Source organism: Panthera uncia, assembly GCF_023721935.1.
Source record: "Panthera uncia isolate 11264 chromosome B3 unlocalized genomic scaffold, Puncia_PCG_1.0 HiC_scaffold_1, whole genome shotgun sequence".
Lineage (NCBI taxonomy): Eukaryota > Metazoa > Chordata > Mammalia > Carnivora > Felidae > Panthera > Panthera uncia.
Window position 1 is genome coordinate 12,721,161 of NW_026057582.1, and position 21,078 is coordinate 12,742,238.

General features: G+C 51.7%; 1 protein-coding gene across 4 annotated transcripts in view; it reads left to right on the forward strand.

Moving 5' to 3' along the window:
• Positions 1 to 2,941: 2,941 nt before the first annotated feature.
• The window catches only part of TTC7B (tetratricopeptide repeat domain 7B), a 245,419-nt gene continuing 227,282 nt past the window's right edge, over positions 2,942 to 21,078 (forward strand). The window contains exons 1-2 of one of the 4 annotated variants that reach the window (XM_049612316.1): positions 2,942 to 3,155; positions 17,785 to 17,939. In XM_049612316.1, the coding sequence (XP_049468273.1) occupies positions 17,790 to 17,939 (150 nt within the window). In that variant the 5' untranslated portion in view covers positions 2,942 to 3,155; positions 17,785 to 17,789. Of the gene's footprint in view, positions 3,156 to 3,983; positions 4,005 to 17,784; positions 17,940 to 21,078 lie in introns of those variants that run through there. The other 3 variants (XM_049612319.1, XM_049612317.1, XM_049612318.1) reach the window with 3 other exon arrangements.

A 21,078-nucleotide genomic window follows, 5' to 3' on the forward strand; every position in this document is an offset into this window, starting at 1 on the left:
CCCCCCCCCCCCCCCCCCCCCCCCCCCCGCCATGGCTGGTTTGGCCTATTGGACCCTCACACTCACTTTGCTCACTGTCTTTGCCCCCATGCTCATGCTATTGCTCTGAAGTCCTCTCTGCAGTCAGAAGCCTACCCGTCTGTCAAGGTCTGGTTCAAGTTCCTCCCAGCTGTCCTCCCTTCACAGAAAAGGATTTGCTTCAGAGAAAATAACCATACAGTGTTAGAACCAGATGGGTCCTGAGAGATCCCATTGTGTAGCAGTTTTCAAACCGCGTGGTTGAGGAACCCCTCTGGGAACATGCTTTAGGGGCCTGGGGGCCAGGTGCGCGGGCCTCACACAACGGAGCAGCGATACTTTTCCCTAAAGTTTCCTTTGAAAGAAGAGCTAATGTGCTTTTAAAAACATATTTGAAAGCCATCGATCTAGTCTTTGGCTCTCCATTTTACAGGTGAGAAAACAGGCTCACAGAGGTGTCTCCTGCAAAGCCACCAGCTGGCGAGTGGCAGAAAAGAGCAGAGTGGGTCAGAGCTCTGGCTTACCGGTTCAGTTGCTTGGTTCGAAGTGAGGCTGTGCTCCTTCCTAACTAAGAGCGTTATTTCCCCTTGTGAAACCCTGCATGGGAAGGGGTGATACACATTCAGCATCCCTTTTCTGAAACCCTTGGTGCCAGCTGTGTTTAAGAATGTAGAATTTTCCAGAAATACTGGAAATTTTCCATATGCTGGCCAGTATGTGACCCTCTCAATGGGTCCGGGGCAGCACTTGATAATAAAACATGTCACTCTTTCTGTATCAAAACACACGATCAGTCACTGCAAAGGGACACATAGAATATAAATAGCCCACGGTGGTGGGTTTACGATCTCCCATCCCCCAGTCCAGGGCTGTTTCTCCTCCCTCATGTGGGCTGTCTTGGCACATGTCTTGTCTCCTCACCCAGGCGTTCAGCTTCTAGGGGACCGAGGGCTGTGGTTCTGCTGGGATGAACTGTCACCCCGCTTGGCGTGCTGTGCGGCCAACTGGGCCCGGACTTTTGCGAGCGGAGGCCTCTGAGCGATTGGAACAGGCGACGGGAGGTCCTCTTCTCTGGACTTGCTTGTATGTGGGGTCATAAACGTCTTGTTGTTGAAGTCACACTGACTTGGGTTCGCTCCTTACTTGCCGCCCAAGGCCCTCCAGCAGGTACACCTCCTCGCTCACTCGGGGCACCCCCAGCTGCCCCGCCAGCTTTGTACTGGGCACGCCATCAGGAACGGCCTCCGCTTCTGATGCACGTTGACCTCACTTGGGTAGATTCCTGCCCCGCTGGGTGACCTCATGCTTGGCGGGTGGCGCAGGGTTGCAGGGCGTTCTGTGAAAGCCAGTGTTTCCCATCTGAGAAGCCAAGAGAAGGGAAAAGGTTTTCCGACACCTCTCAAAACCCTCTCCATCAACTACCAAGACAAGAAGGAGCAGGCATTTGGCAGCTGGGTCAGATGAATGCCATGTAACATAGAGAGGGCAGTCACAAGCCACAGGAAACCTAGCAGTGTGTGTGGCCACAGCCCCTGTGTGTCTGCCTCTGCTCGTCAAGTGCGGTGGAGGGGGACGTGCCAGAGCAAGGCGGAGCAGACGTTTTGTGGTCCTTTTGGACGCTGGCTAGACCTGGAGTCAGAATCTGCATGCGTTTGCCCTCTGAGTGACCTTGTGCACCTCACTTGATTCTCTGAAGCCTTAGTTTTCCTGACTCCCTGGGTGTTAAAACGGTGCGAGTAGGGAACGAACAAGCATTTCTTGAGCTTTTGCTGTGTGCCGTGCTCTGGGCATCACAATGACCGCATGAGGAATGGGGTCGGGGGTCATAATTCTCATTCGGGGATAAGTGGACCGACGTTTGGAGATGTTCATCGAGCTGGTTTCTAACCCTCTTCTCACTCTAGTTCCATTTTTCTTTATACCAACCAATTGTTTTCTAAACTTGTCAGATCAAAGAATCACCAAGTAGGCTTGTTGGGCCGCATCCCTAGTGATTCTGATGATGCAGTGGGTCTGGGGCAGGGCTCCGGGGTGATGCCAGTGCTGCTGGTCCGTCCAACCATTCTGAGTAGCACTGAACTAAGGGAGCCTGGACATCATGGATTCCCAGGCCTCTCCGGTGGGGTGGTGATTTCCCTTGGTCCAAGGTGGGGGCCGGACATCTGCATTTTTTTTTTAATGTTTATTTTTGAGAGAGAGAGACAGAGCACAAGTAAGGGAGGGGCAGAGAGAGAGACAGGGAGACACAGAATCCGAAGCAGGCTCCAGGCTCTGAGCTGTCAGCCCAGAGCCTGACATGGGGCTCAAACCCACAAACCATGAGATCGTGACCTGAGCTGAAGTCAGTCGCTTAACTGACTGAGCCACTCAGGTGCCCCGACGTGTGCATTTTTAAATAGAGCCTTAGGTGGGTTGTGTGATCAAGCGGGTCTGGAAGCCCTGCTCTCAACCATAATCCTTAGCATTTAATGAGCACCTCCTATGCGTGGGGACTGCACCTGAAGAAATAGAGTGAGGGGGTCACCAGCCACGAGGAGCTTCCAGCTCAGGGTAGTCACATAATCTCTGGGCAGCTGAGTCGCCTGGGGGCTGCTTAGCAACTCAGATTCCCATGCTGGGCCCGAATTCCGCTTCAGGAAGCCATAGTGGGGTTGGGGTTCAGGAAGCACGATTGTTGACGAGCATAGGTGGTTGGAGCACAGCAAGCTCCAGGACCAGATTTTAGACACGGTTGTCCAAGTGGTGGGGACAGCGTGCCCCGCCTGCAGCCTGAGGAGAGCAATGACCGCGTTACGAGGCTTCAGGGTGCCGCTGGGTTACTGGGGGGCTGAGGGCAGGGTGCGCTGAGACGACAGTGGGAGGGGCCTGGCAGAGTGCCAGGAGGAGGATCTTGGGCAGGGCTGTGGCTTTAGGGTGACCAACATGTCCCAGTTGGCCTGACGCTTTCTTGGTTTTCAGAACTGAAAATCCTGTGTCCTGGGAACCCCCCAGGCCTGGGCAAGCAGGCCCATAGTTCACCCCGTTAAGAAGATGGAGCGGTTTTTAGCAAAGAGGAAAGGAACCTGGTGCAAAGCAGGGCTTTGTCCTGTTAGACCTGGGTTCAGATCCCGACTCTGATGCTGCTTGTCCGGCCTTGGGTGAGTTACTCAGCTTCCCCGAGCCTCCCTCTTTAGCTCAAAGGTTGTTTTGAGGAGTAAAAGAGATAATGCAGTTTCAGGCACCAGCAGTCATCTGCAGCAGCCTGCCTGAATCAGGAGTACTGTGTGTGGAAGGAGGTTAGAAAGGTCCAGATACTCAGCCCTTTACAGGGAGGAGGAAGCAGGTGGGGTGACAATGACAGCAGTGATAACAGAGCCGTGCAGGAGGGGTTGGGGTGGGGTCCTGTTGTACTGACTTGTGGCTGAGGCCCAAAGCTGAACAGTAGTCGCTGTTAGCTGGGTCCCCGAACTAGTCAGTGTGGACCTGGGGCCTCACGCCAGGTCTGACAGACTCCCCAGCCCTTGCAGCCTTCCATCCTGCACTTTAATGAGCCGGGATAGGATGTGGGGGTGTCATGATGTGTACTGGGGATGCAACAACGAATGTGACCACTGGGCTGTCAGCCCCATGAGGGCAGGGCTGTTTCGCTCTTTTGTTCTCTGCTATATCTCAAGCACCAGTAACACGTCTGACACACAGTAGGTACTCAGTTAGTTGTTCAGTGAACACCTTGGCCGCTGCCCTTGAGGAGTTAACTCGGATTCATTTCCTCCTCAAACACCTGCTGAGTGCGTGCTGGGTGCCAGCCGCTGCCTGAGGGCCTGGGGTGCCGTGGTCATTAGGCCCACCCTGTGCTCTAGTGTAGCACACATGCTCAGTGCTGGGAGTGGGAGTGGGAGAGGACGAGGGCTGAGGAGGTCCTGGGGAGGGAGTGTCTACCTGAGAGGCTAAGACTCTTGGTATCGTCCCTCAGGTGACTGGATGGCCCCGCCTGCCTGGGGCTCTGGGTAAGTTCTGGCTGATGGACTGCTGTTCAGGCTGACTGAACACCCATGACCTTCTCTTCCTGTGTCTCCTGTGCAACTGTAGGGTTGACACTTGCTGAGTGGCCAGGGCTCCCTGTTGCCTCTCCTTGTCCCTCCAGTCTCCTCACCTGTGGGCTGGTTCAGCCCCTTTGCTGTGAGGCCTGCCTGCCTTGAGTAACTGCCTTCTCCGGCCCTTGCAGGTTCTGAGTCCAAGAAGAAGCAGTATGTTTCCTCAAGTAAGGGGTGTTGAGTCGGTGAGGTGATATTGCTGGGCATGTCGAGCACAGGGACCTGCAGTAAATGCCTTTCCTTTCTCTGGCCCGCCAGGCCAAGAGAGTCCGCTCTCCACTGAGTCTTGGGCCTGGAGGCCTGGGAAGGTGGGTCCCTCAGGCCCCTTGCAGCTGCCCCACGGCCCGGGGCAGCCTCCTTCCTACCTCTGCCCCGCCGCACACACCAGTTTTGGCGTCTCCTTCTGCCTGGACTCTCACTTGGAGAAATCCTACCTCACCTGTCTTCTGAGTGTCCCTGGTGGTCTTTCCACCCCACTGTGCCTGGGCTTGATGGTCCCACACTGTAGTCTTTGAGGGCAGGGACAGGATTAGAGCTTTGAATCTTCAAGAGATGCTTGCCGGCTCTGTGTAGGTATGCATTTAACTTGTCTGTGTGGGGCCAGCTTCCTGAGCGAGCCCTTTCCAAGCCTTCTGGGTTGGCCTGATAACATCCCCCTGCCCTGTTAGAGTCATTTCCTGCCCTGCTGAGCCCTGGGGACAGGCCAAACCAACTCCAAGATCATGACTTTCAAGTTACCTTTTCTCTTCTTAGACTAGGTTTTTCTAGGGAAGTGTGTGTGTGTGTGTGTGTGCATGTGCGTGTGTATGAGCGTGTGTGTGTTAAACCAGTATACTTATCTATTCTGCCAGTGCAGTGGAAATATTGTCTTCTGTTCCCACATTTTACTCTCTCATCCTGTCCCTCCAGCTTCTGCATTGTACGTGAACACGGGCAGAAGGCTTTGTCTTGAAGCCTGGACTCTAACTACCAAGAGTTTCCCAGAATATAGCTTTCTGCCAACTTCTTTGAGCTCCTTAATCTTTGACTTATGGCATCTTTGCCTTTCAGTCAAGATCCAAATGGCCAGGTCCTCTGAACCGGGTCATAGTTTAAGCAAAGATGGCGGAGGGGGAACAGAGGCAGCCCTGAGGTGGAAATGGGAAGGCCGGGGTCTCGGTCAACAATCATATCCCAGCTACATGCCAGGCACGCCTGAGGGGGGCTGAGGTACCTGATTAGGTCCTGTCCGTGAAGGGGAGACTAGAGATTGACTCATTCCTTTCAGAAATACTTAAAGAATACCTACTGTGTGCCTTGGAGACAGGGTGTGAAGGGGAGAGTGACAGGGCAGAGGTCAGAGCCAAGGTGGTAAGGTACAGGGATTTTGGCTTTGACTTCGGGTGAAAGGGGAGCTCCCGGAGGGTTTTGAGGGGCCGGGTGACATGACCTTCTCTTCTCTGCCCTGCTGCGTGGCCCTACCCTGGTGAAGCCCAGCTCCCGGCCTGCCCCTGCGTGCTGCATTTTGCGGGAGGAACCTTGCGCGTCATTTGCACTTGACGACAAGTGACCTCGGAGGCACTGCCACGCTTCTGGCATGTTTGTATTCCTGCTCTCACGCACTCTTTTCCCTTCTTAGGCCTTTTATCTGGATGGCATCCTCTCCTACCTCATGACGTTGCCTCATATTTTAGCGAGGAAATAGAGGCGGTTAGGAAACCCCCTTGTTTCCCACCACCGAATCTGTGTCCACTTTCCCTCCTGTAACTGTGTGGAGGCTCCAGTTCCTTTCAAGGCCTGCACCCCCTTCACCTTTGCTCACAATCGCCCTGTTGGAGCCTCCTCAGGACTTCACGGCTTCTGGCATTTCTCCTCGCCTCTGGATCAATTCTCTGTCTCTCTCTGTTTCCTGGATCATTCCCTTGAGGGTTCATAGATACCCAAGGCTCTCCTGTAAAAACCTTCCTCAGTCCCACGTCTCTGTCTCCTCACTGCCCGCCTCTCTGCTCTGTCTCAGCAAAGCCTCTTCGAGGAACCTTTGTCTCCTCGGCCCTCTCCACGGAGCTTGTGTCCCTGCCCATCCCGCTGCTCTTCCTGTCAAGGTCACCCTCCGATGTTGCCTCCCTGTTGCCAAATCCAGTGGTTACGTTTGTGCTCTTATTTTCTTCCCTATTCCAGCTGCTTTAACCCGCTTGGCCACTCCCTCTTTCTGGAAACTTCTCATCTCCGTTTTTGTAACAGGCCGTCCTGGTTTCTTTAACCTGGTCCTTTCGCTCACTCACTCTCTCCAGCTTTGACGCCGACCTCCATCCACCGATTTGATGTCTTTACTTGGATATCGAATGTTATTTAAGTCTGTCGAAGCAGAACTCTTGGTCTTATTCCTCCTCCCCTACAGTAAACGGCAAAACGGTACCACTGTCTACTCCACTGTGCAGTGTCATATCTGAGATTAAAGAATTTATCTTTCATCCCCGTCCATTCCTCATCCCTCGTGCATCCGTTTCCTATTGCTGCCGTCACCGATTATTACACATTTACTGGCTTGAAACAATGCAGCTGTGTTCTCTGACTGTTCTGGAGGCCACAGGTTGGAAATGGGTCTCATTTAGGCTAACCTCAAGTGTCAGAGGGGCTGAGTTCCTTCTGGAGGCTCTCGGGAAGGATCCATGCTTTTGCCTTCCTGGCCTCTGCGACTGCCCACATTCCCTGCCTCGTGGCCCCGCCTCCATCTTTAGAGCCAGGAGTTAGCTTCCTCTGTGACTAGACCTGTTTTCACCACCATCTCCTCCTCTGAGCCGCCTACTTCCCTCTTCCAAGGACTCGGTGGTGCCCCCGAGGTAATCTGGAATAATCCCGTCTCAAGGTCATTAACTTAATCCCATCTGCAGAGTCCCTTTTGCCATGTAAGGTGACATACTCACAGGTCCCAGCAATTAGGGCACAGTCATCTCTGGGGCGCAGGGGGTATTATTCTGTGTGCCACACCTCCGGTCCAACCCATCAGTAAATCTTGTTTATTTTTACCTCCAAATCGTGTCTTCCCCTCTGCCCGTCTCTCCCCTTTGGCACTATTTCTCACCTCTGCCCCCTTGTCCTGGCATCCGTCACCCCTCACCAGACTCCTCTGCGGTGACCTTCCAACCATCCCTGCCGTTGCCTCGCCCTCTCCAGCCCCAAGTTCGTTCTCCACACGGCGGAGGGAGGGGTCTTCACAAAACCTAAACCTGATCACTTCAACCCCCTGCTTGCACACTCCCCGCCCCCTCCAGAGGCTTCCAGGTGCTCTGAGAAGGAAAGCCACACTCCTGAGCACAGTCTGCCACGGTGTGTTCGTGGCTGCCCTTACCGCCTCTCTGACTACCATGCTCCCATCTGTCCCTGCCGCTCCAGCCACACGGCCTTCTTGCTGTTCCTCACGCATGCCAGCTGTGTTCCTGCCCCAGGGCCCTTCCGTGGGCTGCCAGAATACTCCTCCCTCAGATCTTTCCATGGCTCGCCCAGTCTCAGGTAGCCACCCAGTCGCGCACTGCCACGCCGCCCTGTTTTAGCTCTCTGCGCGTCTCTTACCGCTACCTGGCCTTTTCCTGGTTTGTCTCCCCTTCTGGAATGTGAGCACCACGAGGGCAGAGACGCTTCTGCCTCACCCACCACTGTACGTGCTGGGTGCTGGCAGGTGCTAAGTAAATGCTGGCTGGTGGCTAATGCGTGCAGCACTCTGAGGTCAGGCCAAGGGAGCAGGAAAGCTTCTCCAAGGTGACCCTGAACTGCAGCTCACACGAAGCCTGGGCTGTTGGCAGGAGAAGGGAGGGAGGTACAGCCTGTCCAGGCACCCCCAGGTGAGACAGATTGCCACAGCCTCGGAAGGATGTGGGGGGCCTGGAGAGTGTGCATGTGGGAGGCTGGTGGCCCAGGGAGAGCGGTGACGAGCTCTGCTTAATAACTGCACACCCAGACCTCCCTCACCTGGTTCTGAGATGACGGGCCAGGTCCTGCCAGCCCCCTGTGGGTGACCAGATTACGCACTCCCGAGTCAGCACACTCCAACACGGGCCATCTTCTTTTCTTGATTGTTATGATTATTTTATTGGTTTTAAGAGAATTTAGTGCTTCATCACTTGCATATAACACCCAGCACTCATCCCAACAAGTGCCCTCCTTAATGCCCATCATTCATTTAGTCCCCCTATCCCGGTCCACCTCCCCTCTTTTCTTTTTTATTAAAAAAAAATTTTTTTTAACATTTACTCATTTTTGAGGGACAGAGAGAGACAGAGCCCGAGCAGGGGAGGGGCAGAGGGAGAGGGAGACACAGAATCCCAAGCAAGCTCCAGGCTCTGAGCCCCGATGTGGGGCTTGAACCCACGAACCATGAGATCATGATCTGAGTCGAAGTCGGACGCTTAACCGACTGAGCCACCCAGGCACCCCTCCCCTCTTTTCTTGTTAAATTAACTAGTTAATGTTTTATGCAGGCAATGAATGTACATGGTAGTAAAAGTCAAATAATACAAGAGAGAAAAGTAACTTTATTCCTACAGCATCCCTGTGTCCTCTTGCTCCTGTCCACAGACGTAGCCACTCTTGGAACTTTCCTGGGGGTCCTTTCAGAACTAGCCTATGGGGCACCTGGGTGGCTCAGTTGGTTAAGCGTCTGACTTTCACTCAGGTCATGATCTCACGGTCTGTGAGTTCAAGCCCCGTGTCGGGCTCTGTGCTGGCAGCTCAGAACCTGGAGCCTGCTTCGGATTCTGGGTCCCCCCCTCTCTCTGCCCCTCCCCTGCTTGTGCTTTCTCTCTCAAAAATAAATAAACGTTAAAAAAAATTAAAAAGAAATAGCATATCTGTATGTGTATAAGAAAGAGTGTTGTTGGTTTCTGGTTTTTACACACAATAGTAACATACTGCACACCCTGTTTTGTATCCCTCTCTGACAGTGTTACCTATTGCTGTGTGACAAACCATCCTCAAACTTGGTGCCTTCAAATAGCCACCTTTATTATTTTTCACCATTCTGGGCTTGCCAGGGGAGCCAGCTGTGGGTCTACTCCGCGATGTAGCTGCCCTTGTCTGGGCCCTCTCCCGTGGCTGGGCCTGGCTGAGACGACTCAGCTGTGTTCCCTGTGGCCTTTCTTAGCCAGCCCAGCTGCGTTCTCAAGGTGGTCCCAGAGAAGTGAGAGGAAAGCAGACGCGAGTAAGCCCTTTTCCGAGCCTCTGTGTGTCACATGTGTCTGCGTCTGTCCTGTCAATCAAAGCAAGTTACGCGGCCAAGCCCACGTTCAGTGTGAGTGGCCAGAAAGCATGTGGGGTCAGGGGTATGAAGAGCTGGGGCCGCTCGTGCAGTCAGGTACCGCGGGACCGTATGTAGATCCGTTTCCTTCCGTGTAAGGGGCACGTTATGTCCCATCACGTGGGGCACGCCGCAGTGAGGACTGTGCAGGTTGTTTTCTGTCCTGTGCTGTTCCCAGTGGGGCCGTATGTAAAAACATCCCCGTTGGTACACGTAGGTGCTCAGGAGTGCACGTATGTGTGGGATAAGTTCCTAAGCCTGGAATTTCTGGGTCAGATGGTGCAGGCACATAAATCGTTTTGTAGATGTTGCTAATTGCCCTCGGTTGACACTCGTACCGATTTATGCTCCTGCCGACAGTATCCCAGTGTCTATTTTTCTGTCACTTCCTGGTGGGGAGGGGATGCCAAGTGCTATAGGTGCTGGGGTACCTGTGACTTACAAGAAGCCAAGTAAATGAGACGAAATTCACTGAAGTCGTCCTGAGACCAAGAAATGGAGAACCTGGCTGACTTCGCAGGGCAACAACGGAGGTGCAGGGGACGCTGACAACGGCTGGACTTGAGCAGGGGTTTGTTTTTCCTCCTGGATCGGAGCCACCGTGGGATTGGTTTGAATAGACCTAAATGCTTTTCTATTGACAAATGCGAGTTGTTGAGAGTTTTTTGTATTGGTGTCACGTACTCCCTGGAATAGAGTAGAAACCTTAAGCTTTTTTCTTCCGCGTCTGATCCAGTCTCTGGGTGTCAGCTGTTTATCCCGTGAGGGAGAAGGCTGGGAGGAGGGGGCAGTCACCTGAAGTGGCAAAGGCCACACAGCGCCTCCCTCCTTGGGGGAATCAGGGAGGCCAAGGCCGCCTGGGCATCGAGCAGGGCCAGCCGCCAGGCTTTGGGGATTGTCTGTTTGCAGATGAAGCTCAGCACAGGGCTCTTGCCCGGGGCCAATTCCCCATCTGCTTCTCAGTGAGGGTCCCCAGGAGAGGTCTCTGTTCAGCTTCAGGCTTTATCTCTACCTAAGTCCCTGGGAAGCTGGTTTCTGCAGCCTCACTTAAACCCTGAAAAATACCCGTGGGAAAGGTGGAAACCAGCCCCGAGCACCCCTGAGTCCCTCCTCACCCTGGTCACCTGACAGTCCTGGCAGGCGGAGCAGGAAGGGACTTAGGAATGGCCCGCGCAGCCCTGCGGCAGAAGGGTGAAATGGCTTGGCCAGCGTCACATGGCTGCTTGGGAGGGAAGCTGGACCCCTTCTCTGGATGCTGATGTCCACACGGTTCGTGCCTGACGCGCCGGGATAACGGCGCAGGTAGACGGCCTGGGTTCAGAATTCCAGCTCCAGGACTGACTGGCCCTGTGACCTTTGGCACATGGCTTCACCTCTTGTGCCTGGTCCCCTGTCCGTGAGGATGGGGGTTGAGAATAGGTCCTAGTGAGGTTTGGAGTACTAACGGGGTGATGTGATGTCTCAGCGCGTGGCACGGCATTTAGTAAGAGCCCAGCATGGCTTGTCTAGTAAGATTATACAACATTTTTATCGTCCTACTAGATCGCAGGCCTCTTGAGCACAGGGATTGTGTCCCCTAGAGCTTTCTGGTCTCCTAGATGCAACATAACCATTCTGGGAGATAGCAAGTCCAAAATGAATGGCAATGACAGTAATCGTAACTCACATCTATTCAGTACCTGCTCTGTACTCTGTGCATTACACCCACGTCTAATCCTCGCTGTTGCCAGGTGAGGAAACTAAGGCTCAGAGAGGTTAGGTAAGTTGCCCAGAGCCGCTCAGCTAAGTAAGCTAGGGAGCCGACGTTAAGCCTGGGGCTGCCTGAGGCCAGAGCTCTGTCTTCCACGTTGTACTCCTAGGCTTTTCCATTCTGGAAAGTACACCCTTGGCCCCACTATGCAGTCCTGCTGTGCTCCCTGCAGGGTGGGATGGCCGGCTGTGCCCTACCCTGTGCCTGGTGAGTGTGAGTAGGCAAGTGAGTGGGGAGAGATACTCAGATTTAAGTATTTCATGAGGGGGAATCCTCATGTAAGGGTTCCCTGTTCCATTGGTGCAGCCAGAAACTCTTAAGGCAATTACAGAGCTCACCTTGTCTGCTCCCCACTTTTCAGGGACCACTTTTCTCTGTTGTCCCACATCCAATGTTGTGAAAATTGTTTTTTCACATATTTTGTCTTGTGTTTATGGTTATTCGTTTTTTTCACTTGAGAGGGAGAGCGAGAGAGTGCATGCGCAAATGCAGGGGAGGGGCAGAGAGAGAGAGGGGCAGAGAGAGAGAGAGAGAGAGAGAGAGAGAGAGAGAATCTTAAGCAGGCTCCACCCTCAAAGCAGAGCCTGACATGGGGCTCGATTCCACGACCCTGGGATCATGACCTGAGCTGAAATCAAGAGTCGGACGCTCAACTGACTGAGCCACCCAGGCGCCCTGTGTTCGTGGTTATTTTATACAGGAGGGTAAATCTGTTCCATCTTGGCTGGAAGCTAAAGTCTGTTTTTAACTTTTTATTGTCTTTTATTTCATACTTAATTCTTTTTTTTTTTTTTTTCCAACGTTTTTTATTTATTTTTGGGACAGAGAGAGACAGAGCATGAACGGGGGAGGGGCAGAGAGAGAGGGAGACACAGAATCGGAAACAGGCTCCAGGCTCCGAGCCATCAGCCCAGAGCCTGACGCGGGGCTCGAACTCACGGACCGCGAGATCGTGACCTGGCTGATGTCGGACGCTTAACCGACTGCGCCACCCAGGCGCCCCTCATACTTAATTCTTTAATCTAGTTGGAATTAATTTTCTTGCATGCCCTGAGGTGCCGTTTTTTTTCCCCTTGTGCCTCACTTTCCTAGCATGTGGCTGGACATGCTGTGGGCAGTAACAACTGGCTAGGTGACATCTGTGTCCTTTGTCACTCGTGGCCTCTGAATTGGGGACCCAGAGGTCCTTGACGAGAGCCAGCAGCGCCGGCTGAGGATGGAGCCTCGCAGCCTCCGTAGAACTTCTCCAGCGTGAGTTCATAGCATGTTTTTCAGATCTTTGCCCTCCTGGTTGGGAGAGTGAGTGGTAGAGAAGTCACCTTTTTGGAAGGAGAGAAAAGGAAACATAATTTGCCTGGGCGATTCCCTGGAGCCTGAACAATTTTAAAGTTTCACAAATTATTTTGCAGCCGCTATGTTCATTTCAGATTTTCAATTTGCAGCCGCTCTTTGCTCAGAGCGCGCGGCTCCTTCGGGAACTGAGGAGCTGATCCTCGCCGACCTGGCAGGAAATCCCAACTCTTCCCCTCTTCCCCTCTCTGCCCTTCATGGTTCAGCTCTTGGAGTTCCCCGAACAACGGGGCTGTGCCATGCCTTTGCACGTTCTGTTTCTTCTGCTTGTGAACACGTCCCTGTAACATTGCTGGTGAAGGCTTTGTCTCCTCCTCTTCCTCCCGTCCAGGACTGTGCACATCTCCAGTACCACTGCGTCGTGTGGAGCTTCAATGAGGGAAGGGACCGTGTCTCCTCAGTCTGAGCAAGGCCTCTTCCTCTCAGTGAACCTTTCCCAGGGCCCGTCCAGTGTTTCTGTGAGAGCTGGGCTCCCTCCACAGCTTGGCAGCAAGACTGGTGTGTTCCTCCATTATCCGGAGATCGATACGCTAAAAGTCTGTAAATCCTACAAAGCACTGAGGTGGTAGCTTTATACGTGTCTTTATGTAGTCCTTTGTTCAAATATTTTTGCAAGCCTAGGACATACACGCCGTGAAATGGGAGAGGTGGGACGTCGGGGCATTCTACCAAAGCCCTCAGTTGGGTTCTGTGGAAATTCCTTTTAGACGTGAGGGACCCTGGGCATGAGTATTGTTCGGTGAGGTGTTCTCAGATAGCCGTTCTCAGCTGGAAGCCTGTTTGGTGGTCGGGAGATCTAGTCAGGATGGCAGTGTGGCCACTGTAACTAAGGTCCGAGTGACAGTGACTAAACAACAAGAGCCAAGTGGAAGTTAATGTTTCTGTCTCACGCAGTGATTGATCGTAAGCGGTCTAGGGCTTGGTGGCAGTTCACGCGTGTTGGAGACCGAGGTTCCTCATGTTGTGCCGCTCTGTGGTCCTCAGTAGATGGCTTCCATCTGGAGGGTCAGAATGGGCGCGCCGTTTCCCAGCAGCGCGGACTCTTTCCAGCTATTGGGGTAGGGCGAGGAGGAACCAGAGGGTGAGCTCACTTCCTGTGGGGCCAGCAGAGAAGCTGCATGCGGCACTCTGTTCACATCCCACTGACCACAACTTAGCACCCAGCCCCCAGGGAGCCCGGGAAGTAGTCTCTACCTTGACAGCTATGGGCATGGATAAAACTCAGGGACTCTAATACTAAAGGAAAAAGGGGAGAATGAATATTTGGGGACAGTTGGCAGTTTCTGCCACAGGCAGGACCAGACCTAACACTGGAGGGTGTAGTCCAAGTGCCTTGGCCTACCATTGAGTTACTTCACCGTTTATTGAACGCTGGTTCTGTGCCAGACATTACTCTTGGTTGGCCCTGAGACTGAAAACAAGTGACATAGAGATTGTTCCTTCAGGCCTCTCATTTCAGTGTGGAAGGGGCAGATAGATAGGTAAAGGCCTAGGCTGGCGTGCTTGAGGTTCCTGGTGGCAGCCGGGGGTGGCGTGGGATAGGGCACATGCGGGGAGAGATGAGCAGTGCCCAAAAGATCAGTAGGTGTTTATCAAGGAGCGGTGGATGTGTTCTCCACATTCCGAGTCATCCCAGAGGCGTGGAGGAGGTTCACTGGGCCCACGTGTGGAGAACTTGGCCGGAACCTGTTTTCCACGGAGATGGGGCTCAGCGGGGAGAGGGGAACCGTTAGTCCCATGTTTTGCTCCCCGCTTGAGTCTCCGTTCTTGCCCTCCCGCTCGCCCACACCCTCTTCTCCGGCCACTTGATCCGGTGCACTTTCCTTGCCTTTGCACCTTCCTTGTGCTCTGCTGTTCCCTCAGCCTGGTTTGTCCTTCCCTGTGCTGTTTGCCAGTCCAGATCCTACTCATCCTGTAGGGTCTAGTTGAGAGGCATGGCAGGCCAGGCCACAGCATGTCCCTCTCCAAGAATGCATTAGCTCCCATCCACGGTCTCGTTGTGGTCACGGTATCCTTCCCATTTTATACATGGAGGCTGGTGCTTCAAGAGGGTGAGCAATGTGCCCCTGGTCGCCCAGCTAGAAAGAGGTGGCAGACAGCAGAGGGCCTAGTCTGCTGTCCTTTCTGCTTGCTGGCCTAGCGATTCTGCTGGGGACGGCCATTTCAGCTGTAGGTCAGGGGAGCCCGCAGTGGGGAGTTAATCGGAGTGGGGAAAAATGCGGAGCGAGGAATCCTCAGTTCACACGTACAGTGGGGCTTTCTTAAAATTGCTCCCCCCGCCCCCCCAGAACACTGAGGTTAAATCCTAGGGCCACAGTCCCAGCGTGACAAACTGGGATTTATATCTATAACTCTGAATCTAACGTTATTTTAGCTTTTGGAAATTTAAAATCTACAGAAAAGAAAGTCCGTGTATATGAATAGTCTCACCCCAGAAATAACCACTGTTCCTGTCCCATCATATATACTTCCAGTGTTTAAAGAAGACTCGCACTTTTTCCTAATATTAAGGTAAAACAATTCTGCTCAATGAAAACAATTCAAACTACACAGAGTTAAAAAATTACCCCAAATCCTATCATTCAGAAATTTTTATTACTCATTCTTAAGAGATACTCATTCTAGACATGTTTTTAGGAAAACAGAATAAAGGTAAGTAGGCAGACTTTTATGAAGAGTGATCGCACACTCCTGTCCAACCGTGCCGTGCCAGCCACGGGCAGCTTCTGACCACTTGAAAGGTGGCTGGTTAGAATTGAGATGTGCCATATTATGCAAAGTACCCATGAGATTTGGAAAGCTTTTTTTAAATTCATTTTTATTTACTAATTTTTTTTTAAAATAATCCCTGCGCCCAACGTGGGGCTCGAACTCACGCCCCAGAGATCAGACTCGCGTGCTCCACCACCTGAGCCATCCAGGTGCCCCTAGATTTGGAAAACAATGCAAAGAAAGAACATAAAACTATGCCAGTAGTTAAAAAACATGGATTGCTTGTTCAACTGATAATATTTTAGATATATTGAGTTAGATAAAAGATATTATCAAAATTAATTATTTCACCTGTTTCTTTTTCCTTTTTTACAATAGCGACTGCAACTTTTAAAATAACGTGTGGTTTGCACACAGGTCTTGGGCGCAGCCGTTCTCGACTTGAAAAATAAAGTATTAATAAGTACTCATGGGAAGAAAGAAACGAAAGTGAATCTCAGGGAATTGTTGAACTCCAGATAAATGCTTCGGCACACGGCATCACTTCCTAAAAGAGTTCAATCAACTCTTCAAAAGACTGGAGTCGTGTGTGTGGTTTTTTTTTTTTTTCTTTAAGCCTATATTACTGTGTTTTGAAAGATGGTGCTCTAAAGCTCCTCCCAATTTTGATATATTGTCATTTTTGCACTGTGTTTAAAGCAGTCACAGTCTGTTCTTTAACTGTAATTCTTGTAGGCACCTAGTATCCTGTAGGTAAATGTGTGGACCCTCCCTGTCAGGCCTTTGCCCACATATCCTTCACCCCTGAGTCCCGAGTTTCTTTATTAGCTGGATTTCATTCTCAAGAATGTGCACTTGGGCTACGCTTTGTGTCCCTGTGCCTTCTGTAGACGTGGCTTCACTGTCTTCGGTTCAGGATACTTCTGTGGATCTTGCCTGATCTTCCCCCTCATCTTGTAGGTGATTTGCTTTTTCTTCTTGGACACTTACAGAATTTTTGTGTTCAGTCACTTATCTCAGCCCTGTTCTGTTGTTGCTCGGCTTATCCTAGGACCCTCGGTCTCGTCTCTAAGAGACTATTTTAGGCTTCCTGGTGCACAGACAGAAGCACTGCTGAGAACTTTAGATTTGGCAGATCTGGGTCACTGACCACAGGACTTGGGAAGGCTCTCGTTCCAGCTTGCAGCCTTCAGTGGACCTACCACCCAGAATCTCAGCGGGTCCTCTGTGATTTTTTTTTTTCTTGAGTTAATTTTAGATTACCTAAACAATAGGCAAATCTGTTCTCCTTTCTGGGACTGGAATGTTAAAGGTAAAACTGAAGTCCATTTTGACCCTTTACTCCAGTTGAGATCCTTGCCGCTCTGCATCCTGGTGGTAACCACGGTCGTGGATTGGAGATATATCCTTCTAGACCTGTTTTGTCGCTCTTACATCTTGATGCAATTGCATCCTGTCCCATGACAGCAGAAATACGTCGTGCTCAGGCTGGTGTATGAATTGTTCTGGGTTTATTCAGGACATCTAGATGTGCGGATCCCAAAGAGCTACTTCTGGAGTGAACTCTTCATTCTAATTAACAAGCCAGCACGGATATTAGCAGAATTGCAACCATAAGTAGTATACTCTTAGGGGTAAAACCTGCATCTAGACATTCCCAGCTGTCAGTGTCTATATAGCTGCGACTTTTAGGCAGAAACAGACTGCATGCAACTCAGGTGTTTTTGACACAACTCATTTTAAGAATCTGACTGCAGGGGCGCCTGGGTGGCTCAGTCGGTTAAGCGTCTGACTTGGCCTCGGGTCATGATCTCATGGTTTGTGAGTTCGAGCCCCGCGTCGGGCTCTGTGCTGACAGCTTGGAGCCTGGAGCCTGCTTTCGATTCTGTGTCTCCTTCTCTCTCTGCCCCTCCCCCACTTGTGCTTTGTCCTCTCTGTCTCTCAAAAATAAATAAATGTAAAAAAAAAAATTAAAAAAATCTGACTGTAGGAGATATTCTGCCAGCTCACCTCCGCATTATAAGGCCATAGAACACAACAGAACTAGGAGATTTCACTGCATTGCTCTTGGAAAATACGTAGTATTGTTTTATAAAGATCATGCTGAAAAATATCGTAAGACAACTTTGTGTTTTCCTACTGAATTTGGGCTCTCTCTGTTTACATATATCAAGTCTTTCTAGATTCAATCAGTGTGTGACAAAGGAATGAGCTACCACCTGTCTGAATACAAACTCTGGAACATTATTTTTTTTTAATGTTTATTTATTTTTGAGAGAGAGCATGAGTCGTGGAGGGGCAGAGCAGGGATGGACAGAGGATCTGAAGAGGGCTCTGCGATGACAGCAGCAAGCCCTACGTGGGGCTCAAGCCCATGAACCGTGAGATCATGACCTGAGCCGAGGTCGGACGCTCAGCCGACTGAGCCACCCGGATGTCCCTGGAACATTCTTATTAATGAACAGAATTCACCATAAGATGGTGCCTCCTTGGACTCCATCTAAGGTTATGAAGTTCCAGAAGGGCCTTGCTGGGGGCACGGCGCAAGGGTGTGGTGGTCCTGAAGTCCTTGGGGGGCCTTCCCGCTTAGCCTCTCGCTTTGTTCTCTGCAGATGACATGGCAGAGCTCCTCCTCGGGGAGTCGAAGCTGGAGCAGTACCTGAAGGAGCACCCCCTACGGCAGGGGGCCAGTCCCCGAGGCCCCAGGCCCCAGCTGACCGAGGTCCGCAAGCATCTGACCGCCGCCCTGGACCGGGGGAACCTGAAGGTACTGTGGGTGTTGGAGATGCGGGGGGCGGAGGGGTGACGCTGGGCCCGACCCGCTCCGGGCAGTGAGCAGTTACGAGGAGCCGGGCAGGTGGGGAGCACGTCTGTACCCTGCCGTGGCTTCTGGGAAGCAGGCCGACCCGCTGCGCGATTGCTGTGCCGGACCCACGGCTGGCTGACCACCGTGCGGGGGCTTCCGGCTCCTAGGGGCCTCTCTGGTGATCCTTCGACGACACATTATCCTGAAGCATCATCTGCCCCAGGTGCTTGGATAAAGCTGCCGTCTGAGGCCCAGAGCTCAACCTGCCACCTTGGCCCACTGTAGGGAGGAGAGGAGTTGATCAGGAGTGCCCTTTACCGCCAGTTCCTGCCCGAGACACACATGTCCTGAGAACTGGGTGGGGCCCCTGCTGATGACCGCAGGCCTGGTACCTTGGTGTGGGAAGGAGCCAGGACAGGAACTGCCCTCTGCCTGAGCAATGACCTGTTCCTCACGGCACAGAAACCTGAAGTGCTACCCTTCTGCTGTCCGCCTGCTCTGTCTTCTGGTCTCTGCACCCAGCTTGCCCTCTCCCTCTCACCACAGTCCTTTCTTGCTTCCTTTGAATCTCCTTTCATCTGGATTTCGCTCCCCCTCCTCCCTCCCCACTGTTACCTCGCTTGCGGGGCTCTGCACACCCCATGGCCCCGAAGGCTGGCTCTTATCGCTTCTGCAGGCTGCTGCCCGTACCTAGCCCGTTCCCATCATCTTCTCTAGCCGCCGTTGTGCTCTTGTGCCCCCCTCACTGTTATCACAGCTCCAGAACTTTTTCATCATCGCAAAGTGAAACTCTACGCATTACCCTCTAACTGTCCATTCCCCCCTCTCCCCGCTCCTGGCAACCCCCATTCTGCTTTCTGTCTCTATGATATTACCTGCTCCAGATCCGTTATAGAAGTGGAATTGTATAGTATTCGTTTTTTTATGACTTGCTTATTTTATTAATATTATGTCCTCGAGGTTCATCCATGTCGTAGCACGTATCAGAATTTCCTTCCCTTTTAAGGCTGAATAATACTCTGCTGTGTGTTTAAGCTGCGTTGTGTTTATTCATCCATCAATCAGTGGACACTGATGTTGCTTTTACCTTTTGGTAGTTTGAATAATGCTGATATAAACATGGGTTTACAGATATCTCTTCAAGATCTTGCTTTCAATTCTTTTGGGCATATACCCAGAAGTGGGATTGCTGAATCATATGCTAATTCTATGTTTAATTTTTTGAGGAACCTCCATACTGTTACACTGTTTTCCCCAGCAGCTGCACTATTTTACATTTTACATTCTCACCAACACTGAGTTCCAATTTCACAACATTCTTGCCAGCATTTTGTATTTGTGTGTGTGTGTGTTGTTTTTGGATAGTAGCCATCCTAATACTTTTGAGGTGGTATCTCATTATGGTTTTGATTTGTATTTCCCTAATGATCAGTGATGTTGAGCATCTTGTCATGTGCTCATTGGCCATCTGTAGGTCTCTGGAGAAATATCTATTCAAGTGCTTTGGCCAGCTTTTATTCAGGTTGGGTTTTTGTTGTTGTTGAGTTGTATCTCTTTGCTTTTGACCTGGATGATTTCTCTTTCCCTTTTCTTTACTTCCTGTCTCCAAATCCTCTGGGACTTTACTCTCCTGTTTGTGTACATCCCCTCCCCCCCACCCCAAGAGACCATGTTTTCCTCGACTTTACCTTCTGTATCTGTTTTGGAAACCTGTGCCTATTCCCAAATTGCTTTGTGGCCCCAAAGAGATCATTTCCTTCCCTGGGGCTTAGCTTCTCTTGTTTTGAAAGGGGTGGGCTGTTGGAGGGATGAGCTTGGACCCTCCCAGCTCCAGTATATTCCAAGCCTGCGAGCTTTCATTCTGAGATGTCCTTCCTCCCTGTTATCTGATCACCTCCTTGGCCCCGGAGCAGTTGAGGGCGTGGGCAGCATTTGAATACTTGAGTGTTAGTGTTCATCAGTTATGTGGCTGCAGGCTTCTGGAAACCCTGGCAGAAAGCCTCCTTTCAAAATGGCCTTTGTGTATGTCTGTCTCCAGTGGACATAGCCCCAGGCCCCTCAGAGGCTGGCTTGAGAGCATTCACTTTAATATAGGAAGTGCAGTTTACTAAGCACTTGGTGCTGCAGGTGGGGCTTTAAAAACACATGTTCTCTCTTTCCTTGTTGCTTTCCAGGGGCCATGATACACTTTTCTTCAAAGTCAGCTCATGATACTAGCAGGTGTTCATCAGCGCGAAGGGGTAGAAGGACAGTGGACACGAGGGGCCACGCTTCACAGTGGCAGCTGTCAGATTCAAGCACTACTCCAAGAGGCGTGAGGATGTGGCTGTGTGTTAGGGGAGAAAGGCTGAGGATCCCGCTCCAGGCCTGACATCTGGCCAGTTTCTTTCCCCCCTTCCAGACCCCTAACTTCATGGTGAAAAGTTGACCTTTTGTGTTACCAGGTGCTGCTGGGTTTTGCTCTCCACCCTCTACAACCCAGTGTAGTGGTAAGAACACGGAATTTCAAGTTAGAATGCCTGAGTTTGTGTTTCAGTTCTGGATTTATGAGCTGTGTGACTCGGCAAAGTTACTTAACCTCTCTGAGCTTCACGCTGCTCATCTGTAAGCATATAGTTAGCCCAGGGTTGTTTTGAGGCCCGGACGTGGAAGTTCTTTCACAGCCACACAGCACCAGGGACCTGTCATTTGTTGCTGTTTTACTGGTACTGGTTCTACCTGGAGGAATGTTCTCCTCCTACCATTTTGTAGCTTCCTCTACCCTATACAGAGTGTTCCAGAGTCACACAACTTTTGTACGGGAAACTTCCTCTCTTCTTGACCTTAAGTCGGTTTGTCTCCTGGTTGGGAGCTTGCTAAAGCCCAGTGCAGACAAGGTACCCACAAAACACACGTGGACTGACGCAGGAAGGACCAGAGCAAGGAGGCGATGTGGCGTGGCGGAAAGAGCCTGACCTGGGAGTCAGGAGCCCTGCTTCTGATTCAAGTCAAGAGAACTGTGTTTATCAAGGGCAAGGCCATGCCCGAACACCGTGGGGGAGGTGATCTCCGTCCGCCTGCGGCCGATTGGACTCACCCAGCAAGGCTGTTCCCTGCATCC